The sequence below is a fragment of the Leptidea sinapis genome, chromosome 22 (assembly GCF_905404315.1).
Source record: "Leptidea sinapis chromosome 22, ilLepSina1.1, whole genome shotgun sequence".
In the NCBI taxonomy this organism is placed as follows: Eukaryota; Metazoa; Arthropoda; class Insecta; order Lepidoptera; family Pieridae; genus Leptidea; species Leptidea sinapis.
The window spans coordinates 1,316,172-1,336,715 of record NC_066286.1 but is presented as its reverse complement, the minus strand read 5'-3'; the positions used below and the strand labels follow the sequence as shown (position 1 = coordinate 1,336,715).

At 36.0% G+C, this 20,544-nt stretch overlaps 1 protein-coding gene across 1 annotated transcript; it reads right to left on the bottom strand.

The window, feature by feature from the left end:
- Positions 1-1,156: 1,156 nt before the first annotated feature.
- LOC126970987 (myrosinase 1-like) lies at positions 1,157-19,070 on the bottom strand. Its single transcript, XM_050817154.1, has 11 exons — positions 19,019-19,070; positions 17,886-17,986; positions 15,822-15,969; positions 14,866-15,032; positions 13,473-13,733; positions 12,769-12,857; positions 10,242-10,389; positions 5,378-5,541; positions 3,803-3,955; positions 2,372-2,463; positions 1,157-1,522 (listed from the first exon to the last, which is right to left on the bottom strand). Exons 1-11 carry the CDS (start codon positions 19,045-19,047, stop codon positions 1,222-1,224), a joined length of 1,653 nt encoding a protein of 550 aa, XP_050673111.1. The 5' UTR covers positions 19,048-19,070; the 3' UTR covers positions 1,157-1,221.
- Between the last annotated feature and the right edge of the window lie 1,474 nt (positions 19,071-20,544).

Genomic DNA, 20,544 nt, shown 5'->3' with positions numbered 1-20,544 from the left:
TTTGTAGTTTTCATAGGCGCCATCATGGATTTCGATTTGACCCGAAATTCGTTATTGTTGACCCCGAAAACCATGAAAATGACATCCATGAAGAGAAGTTGGTAAAATTCATAGGCGCCATCTCGGATTTCGATTATGACCCGATATTCGTTATTGTTGACCCCGAAAACCATGAAAATGACACCCATGAAGAGAAGTTGGTAAAATTCATAGGCGCCATCTTGGATTTCGATTTTGACCCGATATTCGTTATTGTTGACCCCGAAAACCATGAAAATGACACCCATGAAGAGAAGTTGGTAAAATTCATAGGCGCCATCTTGGATTTCGATTTTGACCCGATATTCGTTATTGTTGACCCCGAAAACCATGAAAATGACACCCATGAAGAGAAGTTGGTAAAATTCATAGGCGCCATCTTGGATTTCGATTTTGACCCGATGTCGATTTAACATAGACCTTATACTTAGAGATGAACTTAAAAGTCACTAATTCTTCAAAAAAATACAGAAACATAATTTTTTGAAAATCGGACTGCTTACAAAATATATAAAGTATCAAAGACAGTATTGTAGAGCTTCTAAAAAATATTCATGATCGTACAGCGATCTTTCCGAGTACGAGCTGCTGATTACAACCGACATAGTGACTACCCACGACGGCGGCCGAGCGCGGACTGACGTTGTTTCGATAGATCTTTCTGTGCAATGCGTACGGAGTGACAAAATAAAATAACCCTTAATACCACACTTTAAAGCTCATGCTTATCAGAAAAGTATATGAATTTTAGACGATTCATTTATATTTTTTTCTGAGATTATTTATAACATATTCATTAATTTATTTCCCGTGGTTTTGAAAATATTATATCTGCACTCCTAACGTAATTTTTAAGAAACAAAATTATGTAAGTAGTAGCAGAAAACTGATCCTGAATGAAGCCCCATTTCGTCAATTTTGTGTGAAGAGGTAACGGATAATCGTTTTTATGACATAAAATATCAAAATTTCAAAGCAAAAATTTCCCGCTAATTAGAGATAAAGAAGTAATCTATTTGTGGCAGTTTTTAATTTTGTTTGATTTATCACAAACTCTACCGAAAAATATCTTATTTTTGTCGGATTCGTAAACGCGTCCTTAAGAAAAACACAAAGATATTGAGTAAAGAGGTTTTTTTCTGTTAATCAATATGAAGTATGTTAGATATTATGTATCTTGTGCTAATTTTGGTTAGCGTTCATTAGTACCATCAACTTTAAAAGCAATAAAAATACTTTTATAATACATTCTCGGTTCTCAAATATCGCTTTCATTGCTTTAATGTCGTTGGAGATACTTGGAAGTTTTGGTAACGAGAGAAATGATGCTTGTCTTTTGACTCTGGTGTCAGATTTGAAGCAGGTCTCAGGCACATCGACACTGTGGTGTATGATCACGCATTTGTAGAATTGGGCAGACAGTCTGGCAACCCTGTTTCGTTCAGGATCATTGAAGTCTATTTGATAGAGGCCAAACTTTGTCCTGAAAAAATAGCAGAAAATTTGTTTTATAATGTCCGAAAAGGGATTAGTTTTTATTTTGCCAATTATTTACATTTCATCCAACAACAATAAAATGAAATGTTTTCGGATTCAAATTCTCAAAATAACATTAAAAATAGGAGATGACAGTGCTGCAACCACAATATTTCCAAAAGGGCACATCTGGTTGTTCACCAGTGTTTGTAGATTCCTAAGCTTATTTATGGTAGCGGATGTTTTGCGTAGAAATGAGAGATTTGCGTGGTATGTGCGATGTTAATTTGAGAGGCAGCTTAAAAACATGACATAAGAATGATGTGCAGTTAAAGAAGAGTTAATGACAGTTATTGGTGAGATAAGTTCTGAGCATTTAAAAACATTGTTAATAAAAATGCAATGGGCTCCTGTTCTATAATTTACTAAACCCAATTATTAATCGAGTGCCCGTTTGCACTAAACTTCTTAAAGCGCCTAAAAACTATTATTAATTGACAATTTTAGCATTATTGCCTTAGCAACATTGGCGATTCTTAAGTGCAATCGGGTTTCTTCAATTCCAAATCATATAGATTCTTTCGTTTTTAAAATAACCGTGTTTTTTTTAATTTAATTATTGAATGAGTTTGAGTTTTAGCCAGTTAAACTATTACCGTTTTCACCACGTGGAGCTACTCCCGGCTTATGTTGTGTTTTGATTCAAAGTTTATACCCAGTGTCACTCTCACAGTAAATATGAATATAACGACACGTCTAAAGCTTAAATTTATCAGACGTTGTTAGCAAAGATGGCGGATATTGAAAAATTCCGTAAGTATTAATATTATAATATAAAAAATATTGTGAATATTACCTATAGCCATCATTCCACTCCATGTTGTCAGTCAGCGACCAAAACGTGTATCCTATGACGTTCACTCCATCCACGTTCATTGCCAAGCTAACCTAGAAGAACAAATAATCAACAATACAGATTTATATAGTAGATATAAATATATAGTACTAGATATAGATACATAGTAGTGGATATAGATAAAAGGGAAAAAAAGGCGTTTATTTTCTCAAAATTGATTCCTTTAGAGTGCATGGCTAACCTCGTCATCAAGATCTGCACGTCATTTCACTTTAAAAATAAATGAAGTCATCATCTATATATATATATATATATATATATATATATATATATATATATATATATATATTATAAGAAACAAGAAAGGACCGAGAATAGATCCCTGCGGAGCACTTATTCCTACAGGTTTTTCCGGAGACCGTTTGCTGTTTACGTCGACTATCTGAACTCTTTTGCATAAATATGATTTTAAAGATTTAGGGCTGTAGTTTTACTCCATAATGCTTTAATTTTAGGAGTAAATTTTCATGGTGGACGCAGTCAAATGCTTTGGACAAATCACAAAAATAACCTAACCCGCTCTTTACGTTTTATATATTTGTGGTTAGTATTCATTTAAAATTTCATTCAAACCCTTTCAATCTTTTTTTTTGTTATATAATAATTATTATTATATCTGTTCAAACTTCAACTGGATTTTCAATAGACTTAGAATATACTACTGTAGAGGTCAGCCCCGATAATGTGGATCAATTTTTATTTGTCAATGTGTGATTTGTACTAAGAAGCTAATGCCAAGGCTGACTCTTTCTCTCTCACTGCGTCGTAATCCTCAGTACTGAGGGTCGTGACAACCCTTCTGTATCACTTTCTCTCGTATGATCGCTCTCCATCTATTTCTGTCTCTGGTGTGAAAGGCATTGTGAACCGGAGAGTCGAGGGCGGAGCGGATCTGGTCGGACCATCGTGTTGGACTGCGTCCACGAGCCCTCTTCCCACTTATTTTGCCGACCATAATGAGCCTCTCAAGGTTTCCATCGTCCTTCCTTGCGATGTGACCGAAGTATTCTAAAACTCTACACAGACATTCGGAAGACAATCGCGAGGAGATCCTGAGCTCATGCAGTATGGAGAGATTATACCGAAATGCTGTGCAGGGGATACGGAGCATCTTTCTCCAGCACCACATCTCAAAGGCGTCAATGCGTTTGCGGTCTGCAGCTTTCAGTGTCCAAGTCTCAGGCTGTTCTTTACGACTTATTTATCAAAATTGGTTACAGTAAAATAGATTCGCTTTCCTTTTCTATCTAGCTGTATCTCCGTTACATATATTGTTCTATTTCGCACGCTTTTTTTGTATATGTAATACTATATTATTGTTAGTCTGTGGAATGGTCATACTCCCTGATTATAAATATTTGTAGTTGATACCTGTTCTAAATGGTCCTTTATGTATTTTATCCGATTGAAATCATTTAGCTCTAATTCGCTGCCGGGGAAACCATTCTCTGTGATCCAAATCGGAACATTTCCGTATGATTTCTGAATCCAACATAACAGTGAGCGAATACCTTTGGGGTAAATCTGCAATGAAAAGACAAATTACATTTTGTTTGCAACACCATTTTGTTCAGAAGATTACGATACATTGTTAGCAATGTATGGTATAAATATATAAAGTATATTTATTTAATTTAGTACAATATGGTTCCGTTATTCTATAACCAAACTTTTATTAAACTCAGTAAGATTTTTCTTACACAAAAACCTACGTTATTTAGTATCCACTTGGCATATTCAAAGCATGCAGTGTTCCATACAGCTTATTTAGAAAAAGAATAGACAAAGTAATGCGACCACAGAAAAAAGTGCGCTATCTGTACTTGTAACGTTCTAAAACATGACCTTCGCAATTTAACAGAGCTATGTAAGCAAGCTTACCTTGCTGAACGAATTTTGTAGCGAGATAAAACGAAGAACCTCAATCTATATTATCTGGCTCAATCGCTTAAAAACGCAAATATTTCAGACTTTCAGAGTCACCGCGAAGCCGTTTTTCATGAGAAACAGTAACCAACGAGAATGACGTTCACCTGTTGGTAAGTCATACGCCCTGGCCATTACAATGTAGTGCCACTCAGGATTCTTGATTTAACTCAAAATAGTGAGCGGCATCACAATTACGCTCGTCATTATAGACACCGACGCAACATGACGTTCTATACATTTAAAGACATATCAACACATAAACTAAACCTTAACAGAATGTAATAAGGTTGAATATTGTTTATGACATTCCGATAACTTTGTATTCCCGAGCACAATAGTTAAGCCACTGACCTGTATAAATACGACTGGACAGGCTGTTCCATATGTTTGACAGCAAATGTTTTGTGCCTATTTGAAGCGCCACTCGCGAGCGTCCAAAGAACTAATTTTGACGCATAATAAAAATGGCAGCGAAGGAACGTACAATACTCTAAAGTATTTTTTCATTTCGAATAAAGTTCCTTCCTTTTCCGTGTTATTTATACTTTAAGAAAAAACGTAACACAGTAAACAATTTGTAATAATTTTTTGTAAATAGTTTCCCTCCATCTGTGTTGTCTACTAGGTTGTCATCGCTAGTTTTAGTACCTCAGACTCTCGCTACATGGCCAACAGCGCCAAAATGACAAATATCAAACAGGCACAAAAGAACTTTGACAGCCGCACGTCCAGTGGTAAATAGTAGAGGTCAGTGTGTTAGCACATAAGCTTACTGATCCCCCAATTTCTTGCACTTCTATTATATTCAACGCGGTATCTAATACATATTTGAATAGAGAGGTTGCCATATTTACTTGTACTCTATGGCGATTTTAAATAGATGCGCCTTTACAAAGTGCTTGAACAATTACTAAACATCGAAAATTTTTAGTTGAAAAATTAGAAATATGGTAAAATATATGAAACTATCATTATACATACTAAGATCTGGAACTGGGTCTTTAGTTCTCAACTTACTGCAAGAGCAGACGAGGCGCTAAGGACCGCATCAGATGGTATTTCCAATACCGCGTTCGCATCTTTATAACCGTTGGTAAACCAGGGTCCTATATCTTCACCGGGTTGCGCATACCTGACTTTTCGTGCGGTATAATAGTTGAGACCAAAGAAGTCTGCGGTACCTGTGAATTGCAAAATATTTAATAATCTTATATTATAATACTTATAACAGAATTCCACCTATATAATATTTATCATCACGATATCTGTAATCAGGCGTAGAGACTTGAAATTTGGTAGGAATATTCCTTTCGCCGAGTAGAGGTCAGCTGAGAGGAATTTACGAAATTCCAACCAAAAGTGTTCTTTTTAAACTATGTATAGAACAACCTCTGTCGGGTCAGCTAGTAATTTCTATATTGTTACATTTTATGTAGCCTTAATAATTTGGTAATGTTTATCGTAGTCTGACCAGCTGAACAATTTAATTAGACTTTTAAAACTTCATGACTTATAGAGCGAAGCTGACCGGAGCTCCCACCGGGTGACTCCAATTGATTTCTGTGTTAAATTGTTTCTCGGCCATTTCTGGGTAGATTTTAAAAAATTTTGAACTCATAGAAAGCTTTTAAAATTTTCTAGGTTATTATCGAGACGGAATTTTGAATTTCAACTTGATTCAATTTTATAATTAAAAACAAACCTGATTTACACTATATTCAAAATTAGCACGCGCTATTTATATTTATTTAAAAATTGAGCCGATTGATCAAATCTTGTTTGATTCAATTTGTTTTGTTTTTGTACACAGACTTAGTTTCCCTAGTTTCGCCCAAATATACGTCGCAGAGAAGCGGTACGACGAGCGACTGCGGCATCCTAGTATTATCATCTTCTCTTTATTAACCAATGCATTCCATAAATAACAATAGGTATAAAACAATATACATCAAAATTGATAACTAAGATTATAAAACAAACAATTAAAAACTATACTATTAATTTATCTAATATGATGTTATATTAAACACATAATCAATTAAAGTCCGTGTTCAACATCTGATGCTTAAGTTTAACTCTTCCTCCACACTACAAGGGAAATTGACTGAAGTGAAAAGTGTGGAGTGTGGACGGGAATTAATACGAATTCCAAAAGTTATCTTCGTCTTTACAGCTTGCACTGCAAAGTACTGCCTTCCGCATACTGAAGTGAGCAGTATGCAAACTGCTAACACCTTACACCACCGTACGTGAATGGCACTGCTATTTAAACATATGCTTTGATCGCACTCTATATATATCAAAAACAGTCGACCGTCTAGACCAGGGGTGCTCAAACGGTCGATCGGGATCGACTGGTAGATCGCGAGTGCATTTGAGTCGATTTCGAGAAAAAAAACCGGTATGATAAACTAAAATCGGTAATTACGTACCATCTTATGAAAAGTATGCTCAGGACATGCAGTGTCATGCAAATTCAACATCCAAAGTCGCTCTTTAGTTAAGCTTAGAACCTTAGAACGCGTTTGTTTTGTAAGAACCAATAAACTCGCAATTTTGAATAATAATTATGAGTTTTTTCATTGACATTTAAGAGCAGACCTACGCTTACCTTGACTAAAAAAATGCATATTTTGCGCAAAACTAATATCTATGTCGTCGTGACACTCTACCTAGCCGGCAATCCTTCATCACACATACTTGAAACCTCTCAGAGTCGATCGATTGTAGTCTAATAATTTTGAGGTAGATCGCCAGCAGTTCAAGCTTGAGCACCCCTGGTCTAGACAGGATAATCGTGCGGGGTAACCGGGGTAAGACGCGGATTGGCAAGCCCGAGTTGCATACAAGTAGTTCTTATCCGCATATAAGAACTCATTTAGTTTACTCAGTTAAAGAATAATTAGATTATATTATAAATTTTAATATTGACGCGGATGAGAAGGCAAACGAATGGAAGACAGATTATTATATATCATGAAGTAAAGTATGAACGGTTGGCTTTCGGCCTTATATTTAATATTTATAAATATAATTGACGACCTGTATAGCCGAGTGGTTAGCGATCCTACCGACAAAGCTAGAGGTCCCGGGTTCGAATCCCGGCAGGAGCAAGCATTTATATGATGAATATGGATGTTTGTTTCCGAGTCATGGTTAAATAAATATATTAATGAATGTTTAAGTAAGTATATTGTATTTAATATATCGTTGTTTTGCAACCCATAACACAGGCTAATATATGCCTAATTTGGGGCAAGATAATTTGTGTAAAAAAGGGTGTCAATATTATAATATTATAATTTAATATGTTGAATAGAAAGTGAAAGTGAATATAGAAGTATTAAAGATGTTGTTGAATTGTTTTAATTCTGCAACGATCCTGCGTGTGAGGGAGGAATGACGCGTTACAATACGCTGCGGACGCCCAATTAGTTAGTAATTCGGGACACGACTTTAAGGGCTGTCGCACGTTTGTTTTAATTTGAAAGCCATCGAAATGGTTCACACTACTGTGCTGTGTTTTGATAATATTTTTTTTATATATTATTTAAAATAAATACTTTTTTAAAACACATTTTTGAAATAATTTTATTTGAAATATGTTATCTCATATGGGACAAAAGTTGAAAAAATTTCCAGCTTATGTTGTAAATAACAGTTCAAAAACCTTCCACAAAGGCGCTGGTGTAGGCACTAGATATGTTTTTTTTTTATGAAAATAAGGGACGAGACGAGCAGGTCGTTCAGCTGATGGTAATTGATACGTCCTGCCCATTACAATGCAGTGCCGCTCAGGATTCTTGAAAGACCTCAAAAATTCTGAGCGGCACTACAACTGCGCTCGTCACCTTGAGACATAAGATGTTAAGTCTCATTTGCACAGTAATTTCACTAGCTACGGCGCCCTTCAGACCGAAACACAGTAATGCTTACAAATTACTGCTTCACGGCAGAAATAGACGCCGTTGTGGTACCCATAATCTAGCCGGCATCCTGTGCAAAGGAGCCTCCCACTGGTAAATGGTATGAATGTAGATACTGAAGCATGCCGATTTTTTTATCTTTTTATTTATTAGCATCTCCAACACAATAATCACTAACAAATTACTTTAAATATAATTCAAAAAAAGCGTAAGTCTAAGTGTTATTGCACTTACAGGCAATTACCACATGCAAGTAAAACATAATTTTAATATAATTGTCATTTAAAGTAGTGAATTATTGAAAATTTCAACAACTCAGGTTGTACAAAATAATGTAGTCAATATAACCTTGCAGAATTTTTAAAGGGAAACGTGCATCTAGACTCTAGAGTCATTAGTATTATTTTATGTTTGGCGCTTCTTTTACTTGCCAGAGAAAAAATCTTTGAATATCAAAATAATTTTCATATGGCGTAATATTTATAACCCAAAGATGCCTAGAAAAATGATGGATTTGGTAGTGTGTACTACGAGATACATCCCAAATAAACATAAAACTGGCTTGGCAATGTGCACGGCGAGATACACCCATTTAAAATGTGAATAAAACCACCAACCAGATGATTATTTATACTGAAAATTATTTAATTTATTAGAAAAACAATGATATTTTATAAATTCACAAAAACATGCACATAATAACCATAAAATACATTATTTTTCAAATTTTTCTTACCTGTTTGCGCGGGAGCATGTCGTCCGTTGAAATTTAAAGGGGTTTTACAGTTCACTCGTGTTGCCTACTTTAAAAAAATTTATTATTTATTTGTTGCATTTTGACGGATACTTTTTCATATACACAGATGATTCTCCTTACCTTCTTACCTCCATAGTTTTTTGTAATATTTGTTTTATAATATTTTTTTGGAAAAAGTCTTTTTGAAACATTTTTAAATAACATTTTATTTGAAATATGGACGGAAATTACAAAATGTTTCTAAATATTAACGGCACGTAAGTGTAAGTCTTATTTAGTTGTCTTATGCTGTGTGGTTTGTTATTAATAAAGTTTTCATTCATTCATTCACATACCTAATATTGGATTGGATTACTTGAACAATTTTAACACTGCACATTTACGTCACGTCTATTTTGATAAAATAATATACTTCCTCCTGTAAGATGAGCAAAATACGTCCTTAATCTAAATCAATCATGATTTATATTTTCCAAAAATTCGAATATTCGTAACCGAAACTATCGGCTACAATCGAATAATCCGACATAATTTCAAATCGGTAGCCGTAACCGAAACTGATAAACAATTTTTGATTATCCATATTCGATATATTTATTTTCTTAGTAGGTACCCTACACACATTCTATCAACAGATAGAAATAAGGAACAAAGTAAAAAATAAAATAAATGTGACAACCCTGACATATGTTTGGACGGAGGCGGCATTTCTCCAAATATCAATGGCGTCGGCCCACTGAAAGTATTTACGCTCTACAATGAGTACACGACTCTTTTTAGACGTATAATTAATTATCTCAGAAAATAGATTTAATAATATAAATTATTAATATGTATTTTTATAAAATATTCAAGTCTTACTTACGGTTTGTGTAGATGATGCAGCTACTGTACTCAATAACTTTTGTTTTATATTAATTTATTTACTTTTTTACTCGTGTAAGGCATTAACTATTTGACGATTGAGTATGTTTATTGTATCAGTTTACATATTATATTGTAATTGAAATGATTTGTAAAACTATGAAAATGTACATCTTGATTTTAAAGAGTAAGCTACTTCTTCTCATTAGCTCAACCCTTTACGAAGTAGCAGTAGATTCAATAAGAAGAGATTCTTAAGTGTCATTTCCGTGACCTACATGAAAAAGGTGATTTTGATTTCATTTTATTCTTATAATGTTGCTTATCAACAAACCTCTGATTAATTTTTTCTCAGCTTGAGTGAACCTTGGCAGTCTGGAATATCTGTATCCTTCCCGGATACTAATCTCCAACAGTAGCTGCTCTATCTCTGGAGGCCAACCTCCTTGTCTGGAGAAAATCGCATGTGCATATCGCCCGGCCTGTGAATACAAAAATTATTAATACGATCAGTCCAATTACACACACCAAAGAATTCATCTACCACATCACAAAGGGCAGTGGATTTAATTAATGGATGGAATTAATTTTTAAACACACTTGCTTGTAAATTGAGCCTTATTTCATTGTTCTTAGGGCCATAAACCGAACTATAACACACACGTGGTTAACAATATTACACACTAGTCACTAGTTCATAAGGCCTATCGCACATGACACACTTTTCGTGCGATCGAGTCTGCGGCATACAAAAAGTCTGCACTGCGCACAAAATATCTTTGGCAGATACTGGCATACTAAGGCCGGCAACGCTCCTGTGATTCCTCTGGTGTTGCAAGATATTGTGGGCGGCAGTGATCACTTAACAACAGGTGACCCGTACGCTCGTTTGTCCTCCTATTCCATAAAAAAAAGGGAATTTGTTCGAATTTAAGTGCGTTTTTATTACTACGTTTAGTCTTGATTTTATAATTTTATCAACCATTTAATTAAAGTTAGCGACAAAATTAAATTGTTAGATATTCTTTACGTCATAGAGCGACGTCATTTGACGGCAAATGAAATGCAAAGAGCTGTAGAGATGTTGCAAGCGGGAAGTAATCAATCTCAGCTATCTCGGCATTTTAGCATTCATAGAAGTGTTATTTGTCGTCTTTGGCAGCGCTAAAATAATACAAGAGAACCCGCTGAACAGCATTCAGGCCGTAAAAGGAGTACAACCACTCGGCAAGACCGGTACATACACTGACTGCAAGACGCCAGCCGATGTTAACCGCTCGAGAGATAAGTTTGAGGCTACAAAATTCAAGTGGTGTTGATGTAAATCTCCAAACTGTGTGAGCTCGAAGCCCAATTAGGTGCCCACCGATACCGTGAATGGTGTAGAGAACGCAGAACATGGACCCAGGAACAATGGGATAAAATTATGTTTTCCGATGAGTCGCGATTCGGGTTTAGGCCTGATACAAGAAGGGTGCGAGTTTACCGTCGGCCCAGAAATACTGAAAGGCTCAGGTGTATACAGGAAGTTCAACTATACAGCAGATGAACAGTTATGGTATGGGCGGGTGTTATGAAGAACAGGAGAACTGAGCTCGTTTTTATAAATGGATACATGAACGCTGAAAATTACGTTGAGGATATTTTCAGACCTTATGTCCATCCATTTGCACAAACCTTTGGCTCCGATTTACGTTAATGCATGACAATGCGCGTTCACATACAACTCGGCGAACCAGTCAATACTTGGCACGGAGAACTTCCGGGTATTGCCCTGGCCTGCACAATCACCACACCTCAACCCCATCGAGCACGCATTAGATATGCTCCATAGACGTGTTTTGAAGGACTTGGACGGAGTGACAACAACCCAACAGCTGAATGATTTGCTACAATTCCATTGGAAGCGAATACCGCAAGATAACATAAACAGTCTCATTAATTCAATGAATAATCGTTGCCGACAAGTTCTGAATAGCAGAGGAGGCCATACTTTGTATTAAATTATCCTATTCTTTCACAATAAATACATTTTCCTTTGAAATTTCATTTTGTTAAAAAAATGTTTAGTTGCTTATGTACCTTAGTTTCTGCAGTATATTCTAATATTGTTAATTTCTGTTATTAAAAGAACTTATAAAGACAACAGCTGTTATTTTTACATCATAGGTCCCTAAAAATGTTATTTTAAAAATAAAATACAACGTTATAATGTGAAAAACCATCCTAAAATTTAAATTAGTACATGTTGCTTAGACTTTTTTGATGTGTGTATTTTATTTTCCAGATTACGTTAATATTATAATCTAATATATAAAATTCTCGTGTCGCGGTGTTTATAGTTAAACTCCTCCGAAACGGCTTGACCAATTCTCATGAAATTTTGTGTGCATATTGGGTAGGTCTGAGAATCGGTTGCATCTACTTTTTATACCCCATAAATTTTTATTACTTTATATGGTAATACAACGTTTGCTGGGTCAGCTAGTCTAATATATAAAATTCTCGTGTCGCGGTGTTTGTTACCAAACTCCTCCAAAACGGTAAAACCGATTTGTATGAAATTTTGTGTGTATATCGGGTAGGTCTGGGAATCGGCCAAAATCTATTTTTCATACCCCTAAGTGATCCAATCCAAGTTTTTTCTTCCAAAAGATAGATTACATCTACAAGGAACGCAAAAAAAATCGATGTAATAAATATATACAATTCTTAGGCTGGATGCAGATGTATCGAATAACAATGAAAGAAAGCTAAACAAAAAGTTAAAACTAAGAAAGAATTAATAGAGAGTGTCAAGGCGATTGAAAGAGAAGATAAAAGGGAGAAGAAACGATGGCTTTCGCCTGATGTACACTTACTGCGTTTTGTCGTGTTAATTCTGCTAAGGATTCGTCTGCCGGCGTAAGAGGCTCGTACCACACTATGTGGTTCGAAATTGACAGGCGACCTGTTAACATATAGCTACATATAATATTAATTTGTTCAAAACTAGCCTAACTAGGCCGGTTCAATTCACTTTACCGCCTCTTCACTTAAGCTTTTTTTTTAAACAGGCATGAAAAGGCATTTATTTTCTCAAAATTGATTCCTTTAGAATTCTTTGTGATTTTTGATAATATTCTAGATCAAACTGCGGATATAAACGAATAAAAACCACTATCTCGTCCATTTAATTCAATCCATTCATCATCATCATCATCAGCCGGAAGACGTCCACTGCTGGACAAAAGCCTCCACCAATCGCCATGACGATCAGTCCAGCGCTGCCCCCATCCAACCTATTCCGGCGATCTTGAACAGATCTTATGGCGGGCCTACCAACACTACGTACTCCAGTACGTGGTCGCCATTCGAGGACTTTACTGCCCCAACGGCCATCTGTCCGTCGAGCTATGTGCCCTGCCCACTGCCACTTCAGTTTCGCAATCATGTGGGCTATGACTTTGGTTAAATAATTATAATAATTCAATCCATTAATATATCTTATTTATCGTAAGCGATAAATAAGATATATTATGAAAAAAGTCTTAACTTTTATGATAAATAATAATCTATGCCTTACCTCCATAAAGCCTTCTGAACTCCCGGTCGTACACTCTATAGGCCTTCGCATGAGCCAACAATACGTTTTTATTGCAAATATACGGTGAAAATTTGTCTTCCACGACAGATGGTGGTGCGACGCCTAGGCCATAAGTTACTTCACAGATGACTATGGGTTCATTTATTGTTATCCAGGTCTTTACTCTGTCAGCGAATAGGGAGAAAACGACCCTGGAGTAATCAGCGAACCAGTCTGCTATTAATGGATTGGCCCATCCACCTGAAATTCAAAGTAATTTAAGACCATTGACATTTTCGATTTTTTATGGGACTGTTACTGAGATACTTAAAGTGACAATTTATTTTCCGATTCAAAACGTATCATCGTACGTATTCCGTATACCTATGGCATAACGAATGCCGATACAAAGCGAAAATAATTATAATCGTCAGATTTAAAGTAGGATTATTACAAGTGCCTATAGTTACAGCAGGTTTGTTCTTTAAATTTGAATATAACAGAACAATTGCAAGGCATGCCATTCTGCTACTTTGAGTATCTACGCCATTTTTTTCTATACGATGATAGTGCTTCATTGACACCATAAAATATAAAAAAAAAAAATCTTTATTGCTTCTTCGTTTTATTCCGTTAACACAATATATTCATATTTTACTTTATATTGTCTGTCGATTCTCAACATGTGTCTTTTTTATGTCTTTCGGGAATAAGTAATTTTTATTTTTGTAATTTTAAGGGTTTGTCCAATTTAGTAAACTTGTGGAATGATATTTAAGTTGGCAAATACAAACAGCCAGTGCCAGCCAGTCAGATGTGGCCAGTTATTACGTTAATTGGGGCTACGTAGTGCTTAAGGCTTAGGTACCTGTACTAAAGTGTGCTCACTAGCTCAGTGTGTGGCTAAAGTTGAAACTAACTGTGGATCACACCAGTGCCATACCTACGGCCTCGTTTTTACATTCCCGATGAAAATATAAACATTGGATAAGATATTTATCACGAGGAGTGTCCCTAAGAGCGGCTTAACCTGATTTCTGACGCCGAACTCCACCTTCGCAAAAATTAGGATAACATCCCAACTATTTGGATATCTGGCGTTCCTCTACAGTGTAGTTTTAAAAGAACTTTCTTCTACGTACAAAAAAGCTGAAAATGACTTTTCTTTCGTGGCGTTTCCAAGACGATACGACAAGGGTACCTACAAAAAACGGCTCAGCTGTTGCAAGACAGTACGGTACGGGCAACGGTGATTACTAAACATCACATATTCCGTGCGCATATTTTTTCTCAAATCCACCAAACATATGAAGCTCCAGTACGAATGACAGTATGACAGCATGACAGAACTTTGACAGACCGTTAGAGAGAGTGTTAAAAAAATACCACTTACCCAATTCTTGCAATATTGTCGGTAAATCCCAATGATACAGAGTCACCACAGGCTCAATGCCTGCTTCTAGAAGACCATTTATCAAATTATTGTAGTACTCAACTCCTGCTTCATTAATTTCATTTGAGAAACCATTTGGAAGAAGTCGTGGCCAACTTATAGAAAACCTAGCAAATATATATTCAAATTAAGCTGATTTAATTTGGGTAATAATATAAAATATTGCTAAATATGAGGTTATATTACAACTATAGTTTAAGTAGGCAACACATGTCTCAAAAACTAAATTTATAAAAAAAGGAGACTTAAAACTAATATTTCACAAAAGAAAGTAATTAAAAATTAAAGAACAAAGATGTGGTTGAGAAGCTAAGCATGAATATTAGGTATTAAAAAAGATGAAAAATGAGAGAAGCTAGTTTACCTAAACGTGCCTAAACTCTTCGAATAAAGTTGCATATACATGGGGCACACTAAAAGTTTTGAACTTCTAGCTAATCGGAACTATTTGAATTTCGAATGTTCAAAATTCAAAAATGTTATATTTTTTGAGACGTTGTAACCTTCTTAGTAATAAAAAAAAATTGGCGGGAAATCATTTGTCAATTGTTTTTTTATCACACATCAAAGTTCTACGTACGCAACGAAAATGGAATTAGTCGAAAAGATTTTAGAGCGATGATTTTTTACGATTTTAAAAGTTCTCTCTCTCCGCGTGGATTTATTGTTTTGAACCCGAAAAAAGACAGCAATCTTGTGAATGGGTGTTTAGAAATGTGAACAGGCCAACAAAAGTGAGGCAGGCGAGAAACGTTGTTTTTAAGATACGCAAAACTTTTAGAGTGGCCTACGTACATAGCAATTTGTTCAAACAAAATAAATCTTATAACTATATTTATAATACAATGACTAAAGTTGCATATATGAATATAATTACCAAATTTGCAGTAACCTACCTGTAGAAATTCAGGCCTAACTCCGAAGCAATCCTAACGTCTTCTTTCCACAGATGGTACGAGTCCGCAGCTACATCTCCGGTCGCGTTTTCAGCTATTGGGCTTGGTATTTTGTGAACAAAATTGTCCCAGATACTTGCAGTTTTTCCTAGAATGTTAAATTAATGCATCACAAAGGCTTATATAAATTTTCAAACCAAATGAGAAGGTGCAAGTCTCTAGAGTGTAAAAACGTGCAAAGTACAGGTATAATAATTAAAACAAACTAAATCAATCGATATAAGTATCTAAAATTAAAATTCTTAACGTAGGCTTGCTTGATTTTGAACAAGCTGGAGCTGTTTCGGTAATTTGGTAAAACTGCAGATCATCCAATCCACCGTTATTGCCGAAATAAAGGTGGAGTAATAAAAAATAAATACATGTTGTATTCTTTTATTATTTACACTCAGGATCATTGCCCTCGAAAGGAGGCTTTCGAAAACTAATTCTGAGCGGCAACCACTCGCTGTCACCTTGATAAATAAGACGTTATTTTACTTACTACTTGTTCTGCTGCCTAATCTGGTGTCATGTCATTATAATTCTTGAGTATATATGACAAATTAAATCGACGATCAAGTCATCTCGGATTGGATCGATTCTTTGCGTTGGGTAGAGATGTGGGTTTTCCCTGCATCTTCTACCGCATTTATCACGGTGAGTTCTTAGTCGAGTTGTTCAGGACTCAGGTTGATTAGATTGAACTCTGGAGATCACGTCAAAATGCGAAATTCTACCTACATCATGTTAACGTGTACCTAATATTCTAGAACCGCGTGTTTTGCGCGGAACTTGTTGCCTCACACAGCTAATTTGTGTGATTACCGGCTGCGATTTTTCCAAATCGATATGACTGAGGGATCTTCAAGCTAAGAGCATACTCCCAACTTAAGGGCCGCCTACGCATCTCTTGACACTTGGCATTAGGGTGTCCATGCTCCTTACCTCCTACATCCTAATATCATCACCTGAGCCTTTCCCTGTTTGCGCACTCTCATATAAAAAACTGGGACTTAAGTAAATCGCTTTTGGACGGCTTTCCGTATTCATTCACTTCATCATCATATCAGCCTCCCACAAAAATCTCCGCGATGATCGGTCTTGCGTTGCCCCCATCCAACCTAAACCCGAAATATTGACCAGATAGATTATCGGTCCATATTGTGGGGGGACTACCAACACTGCGTCTTCCGGTACGTAAACGCCACGTTATTGCCCCAACGGCCATCTATGCCCTGCCACTTCAGTTTCGCCATCATTTGGGCTATGTCAGTTATTTTGGTACTCCTACAAATCTCATCGTTTCTGATTCGGTTTCACAAGGAACTCCGAGCATAGCCGTCTCCACTGCTCTCTGACTTACCATGAGCTTTCTTATCATTTATTCACTGATTCGTTTGGTATTGGTTTGAAAAGGATTACCATGTGATTAAGTTACACCATACCGTATCAATCTATTTTGAATGTATTCTCTTAACTATCAGTAAGTAGGCCAGCTATTTTACTACCTACGAGAGTTGTAGGTAGTAAAATAGCTGGCCTGGCCTTAAAGCTGAAAGCTTGCTTGCACCAGCTGCCAGTAGATTATTAGTCCCGCTGTGGTACCCATCTGGCATCCTGTTCAATAGAACCTAGTTCTGACTCTGGTTAAATTCTAAAATACTTATAACATCAATTGTACAGGAAACCCTTTTAAATCAAACACTCAGTCTATTAGAGAAATCCACATGAAAATTATTTTAGTAGTGTTTGAGCTCAACGCGAACAGACAAAAATAATTAACACGAGAAATTGTTGAAGTATATACAAATAAAATTTAAAAACAAAATTTTTATGAACCATGCTTTGTTCAACTCTCAGGTTGTGGTCGGAAGAGCACTCGCTCGGAACGCCAGAGGTCGTGGGTTCGAGTCCCGCACCGTTCATAAAATTTTGTTTTAAAATTTTATTTGTGTATTAATCCCAGATGTGAAGGTTATCTTTAAAAACATAACAAATTATAATATCGCTATAGCTAATTACCATCTTCATTCCAAGCTCCCTCGACTTGATAGGCGGAACTTGAAGCACCAAACTTGAAGTACGGCGGGAAATCATTGTAAGCACTCGTTGACACCGCAACACTGAACAAAATATTTTATAAAACAAGAGCCATTTGTATTGCTGACGACTAAAACCCTGGTAGCTTGGACATGGGTAATAGTGCTGGTGTAGGACGTCTATACGTCACTCTGGCTAGACTTACAACCAAGCTGTGGACTGGATGTTTCCCTTTGCGGTGTTTCCTGGACTATACGACATTGGTACCTTCAATAAAAGCGCGTAGACCTTCCTTAAAGGCTGGCAACGTTAGTGTGATTCCTCTGATGTTGCAAGAAAATATGGGCGGCGGTGATCACTTCACTTCAGGTGAACAATGACGCTTGTTTTACCTACTCTTTCATAAAAGAATAATAAATATATTAGCGTATATACAGCCCGATTATGCGTGACCGTAGATAGATTTTGATTTATCAATGTGTATGTTAGCTTAAACCTAGTAAGGTAAAACTAAGGACCAAGAAGCTAATGTTCAAACAATAAATTCAAGCTCTAAAGGTTGATGAATCATCATCAGCCGGAAGACGTCTACTGCTGCACAAAGGACTCCCGAAAGATCTCCAAGACGATCGATCCTACGCTGCCTTCATCCAACGTATTCCAGCGATCTTGGCCAGATCGTCGGTCCATCTTGTGGGGGGCCTACCAACACCTCGTATTCCGGTACGTGGTCGTCGTTCGAGAACTTTACTGGCCCAACCATGATGCATTCAATAGGTATAGGATAATATTTAGGTAGGTACTGGCATAGGTACAATTTATTCTTTAATACTTTTTATAAAAATTTTAATATTTCAAACGCTTCTAACACTTTGTACACGATTCATATATTGGATGTAGTACTCAGGGTAGTAATCAGGGTCACTAACCATTCAGCTATATGGGTCGTCGAATCAGAAATTTAATATATAATATATTTAATAAGAATCAGTCATTTCAAAGAAATATTTATAGTGACAATTCAAAAGCGCTTATTTTAAGCATAACTGAATAGAGATTATTTGTCTTTTACCACTCTCTCGCATTATGTAATTGTAAATTTAACACTTAGGTACCTGAATAGTAGGCTGACAGGCAGCAACATGTTGAATGAACTACATATCTTGAATTAGGTTTAGCTTTCTAGATATAGTACCTAGCATTTTCTTTATCTTATTTTTAATTTTGGATATTTCCGTTGTAAAAGACCGGATGGATCCACCCAAATTGATCGCAATAAACATTAACGCTGTTGAACTTCATTAGAGAGTTTCTAATGTGAATTTTATGGAGAATAAAAGATATCATTTCGATCCTCAGTTCTAAAGTGTAACAAGTCGGAGTTAGAGTTACATTCAGTAAGTTTGAGATATGTAGAATATTTTCGTTTCATACAGTATCAACTCGAGTTGTTTTGTTTTGGAACCCTTTTCTCAATTGTTACTCTTTTGAACAGGGGTATCGAATTAATCTTGGGGAAATGACAGATTTGCGTACTTATTTTTTATGAGTTTTTATTTATAAGAAATTGTGACGAGATTTCAGTTTCTATCACAAACACTCTTGCCTCCTCTACCAGCGTTGCTGAGTCACTTCTTTGGACATGTTGGAAAGAACACAATTTTAAATTAAGTTGTGTTAAAAAAGTCAAACAGTCTATAGAATTTTTGTGAGTTTGCCTGTTTGTCTTCATGTATGGTCCGACAAAACGAAGTCGGGACAACACAATAGTTATTGGCACGGACGTGTAAAATAAATAATCTTTTTTTACTAGTCCGTGAGTTATAGGCTACATCTTAGAATAATAACGCTCAGAACGATAGTTTCATTCATAGTTCCTGTCAATACGCAAGTAATATCAGGATTAAGGTTGCTTGAGCGTCGCGTAAGCACATAGACAGCCAAATGATGTTGCAAGTGAATAGACATTTCCCTAAATCAGTAAATTGTGAGAAATAGTAGATTAAATGTAATAAGAAAGAAGAAATAAAATATAAATTTAGGATTTAATAAAAACAACACGTATAATTTTTGTTTGCTACAATTTTCGAAGTGAAACTTCTATAGAATCGTTGTGATTTGAAACTCGATGAAATGAAAAAGCGAGACGATAGAGGCGCCGCCCGTTGCCAGCTTTTATTTAAAGAAACCATTATTTTTAACTATTTAAAAAATATGGATATCATATCCTAGGTTCACTAGGTACACTGCATGTGTACGAATTTGGGATCATATTTGAAATCCAAGATGGCCGCCGCGCAAAATTTATGATTTCAAAAATATGGATATCGTATCCAAAGTTTTCGAGGATGCACAGTACGAATTTGGGATCATTTTTGAAATCCGAGATGGCCGGCATGAAAAATTATGATTTGAGTAATATGGATATCGTATCCGAGGTTCTCTAGGATGCAGAAAACGAAATTGGGATCACTTTTGAAATCCAAGTTGGCCGCCGCGTAAAATTATGATTTCATCAATATGGATATCGTATCCAATGTTCTCGAGGGTGCACAGTACGAATTTGGGATCATTTTTTAAATCCAAGGTGGCAGCCACGCAAAATCATGATTCAACAATATGAATATCGTTTCCGAGGTTC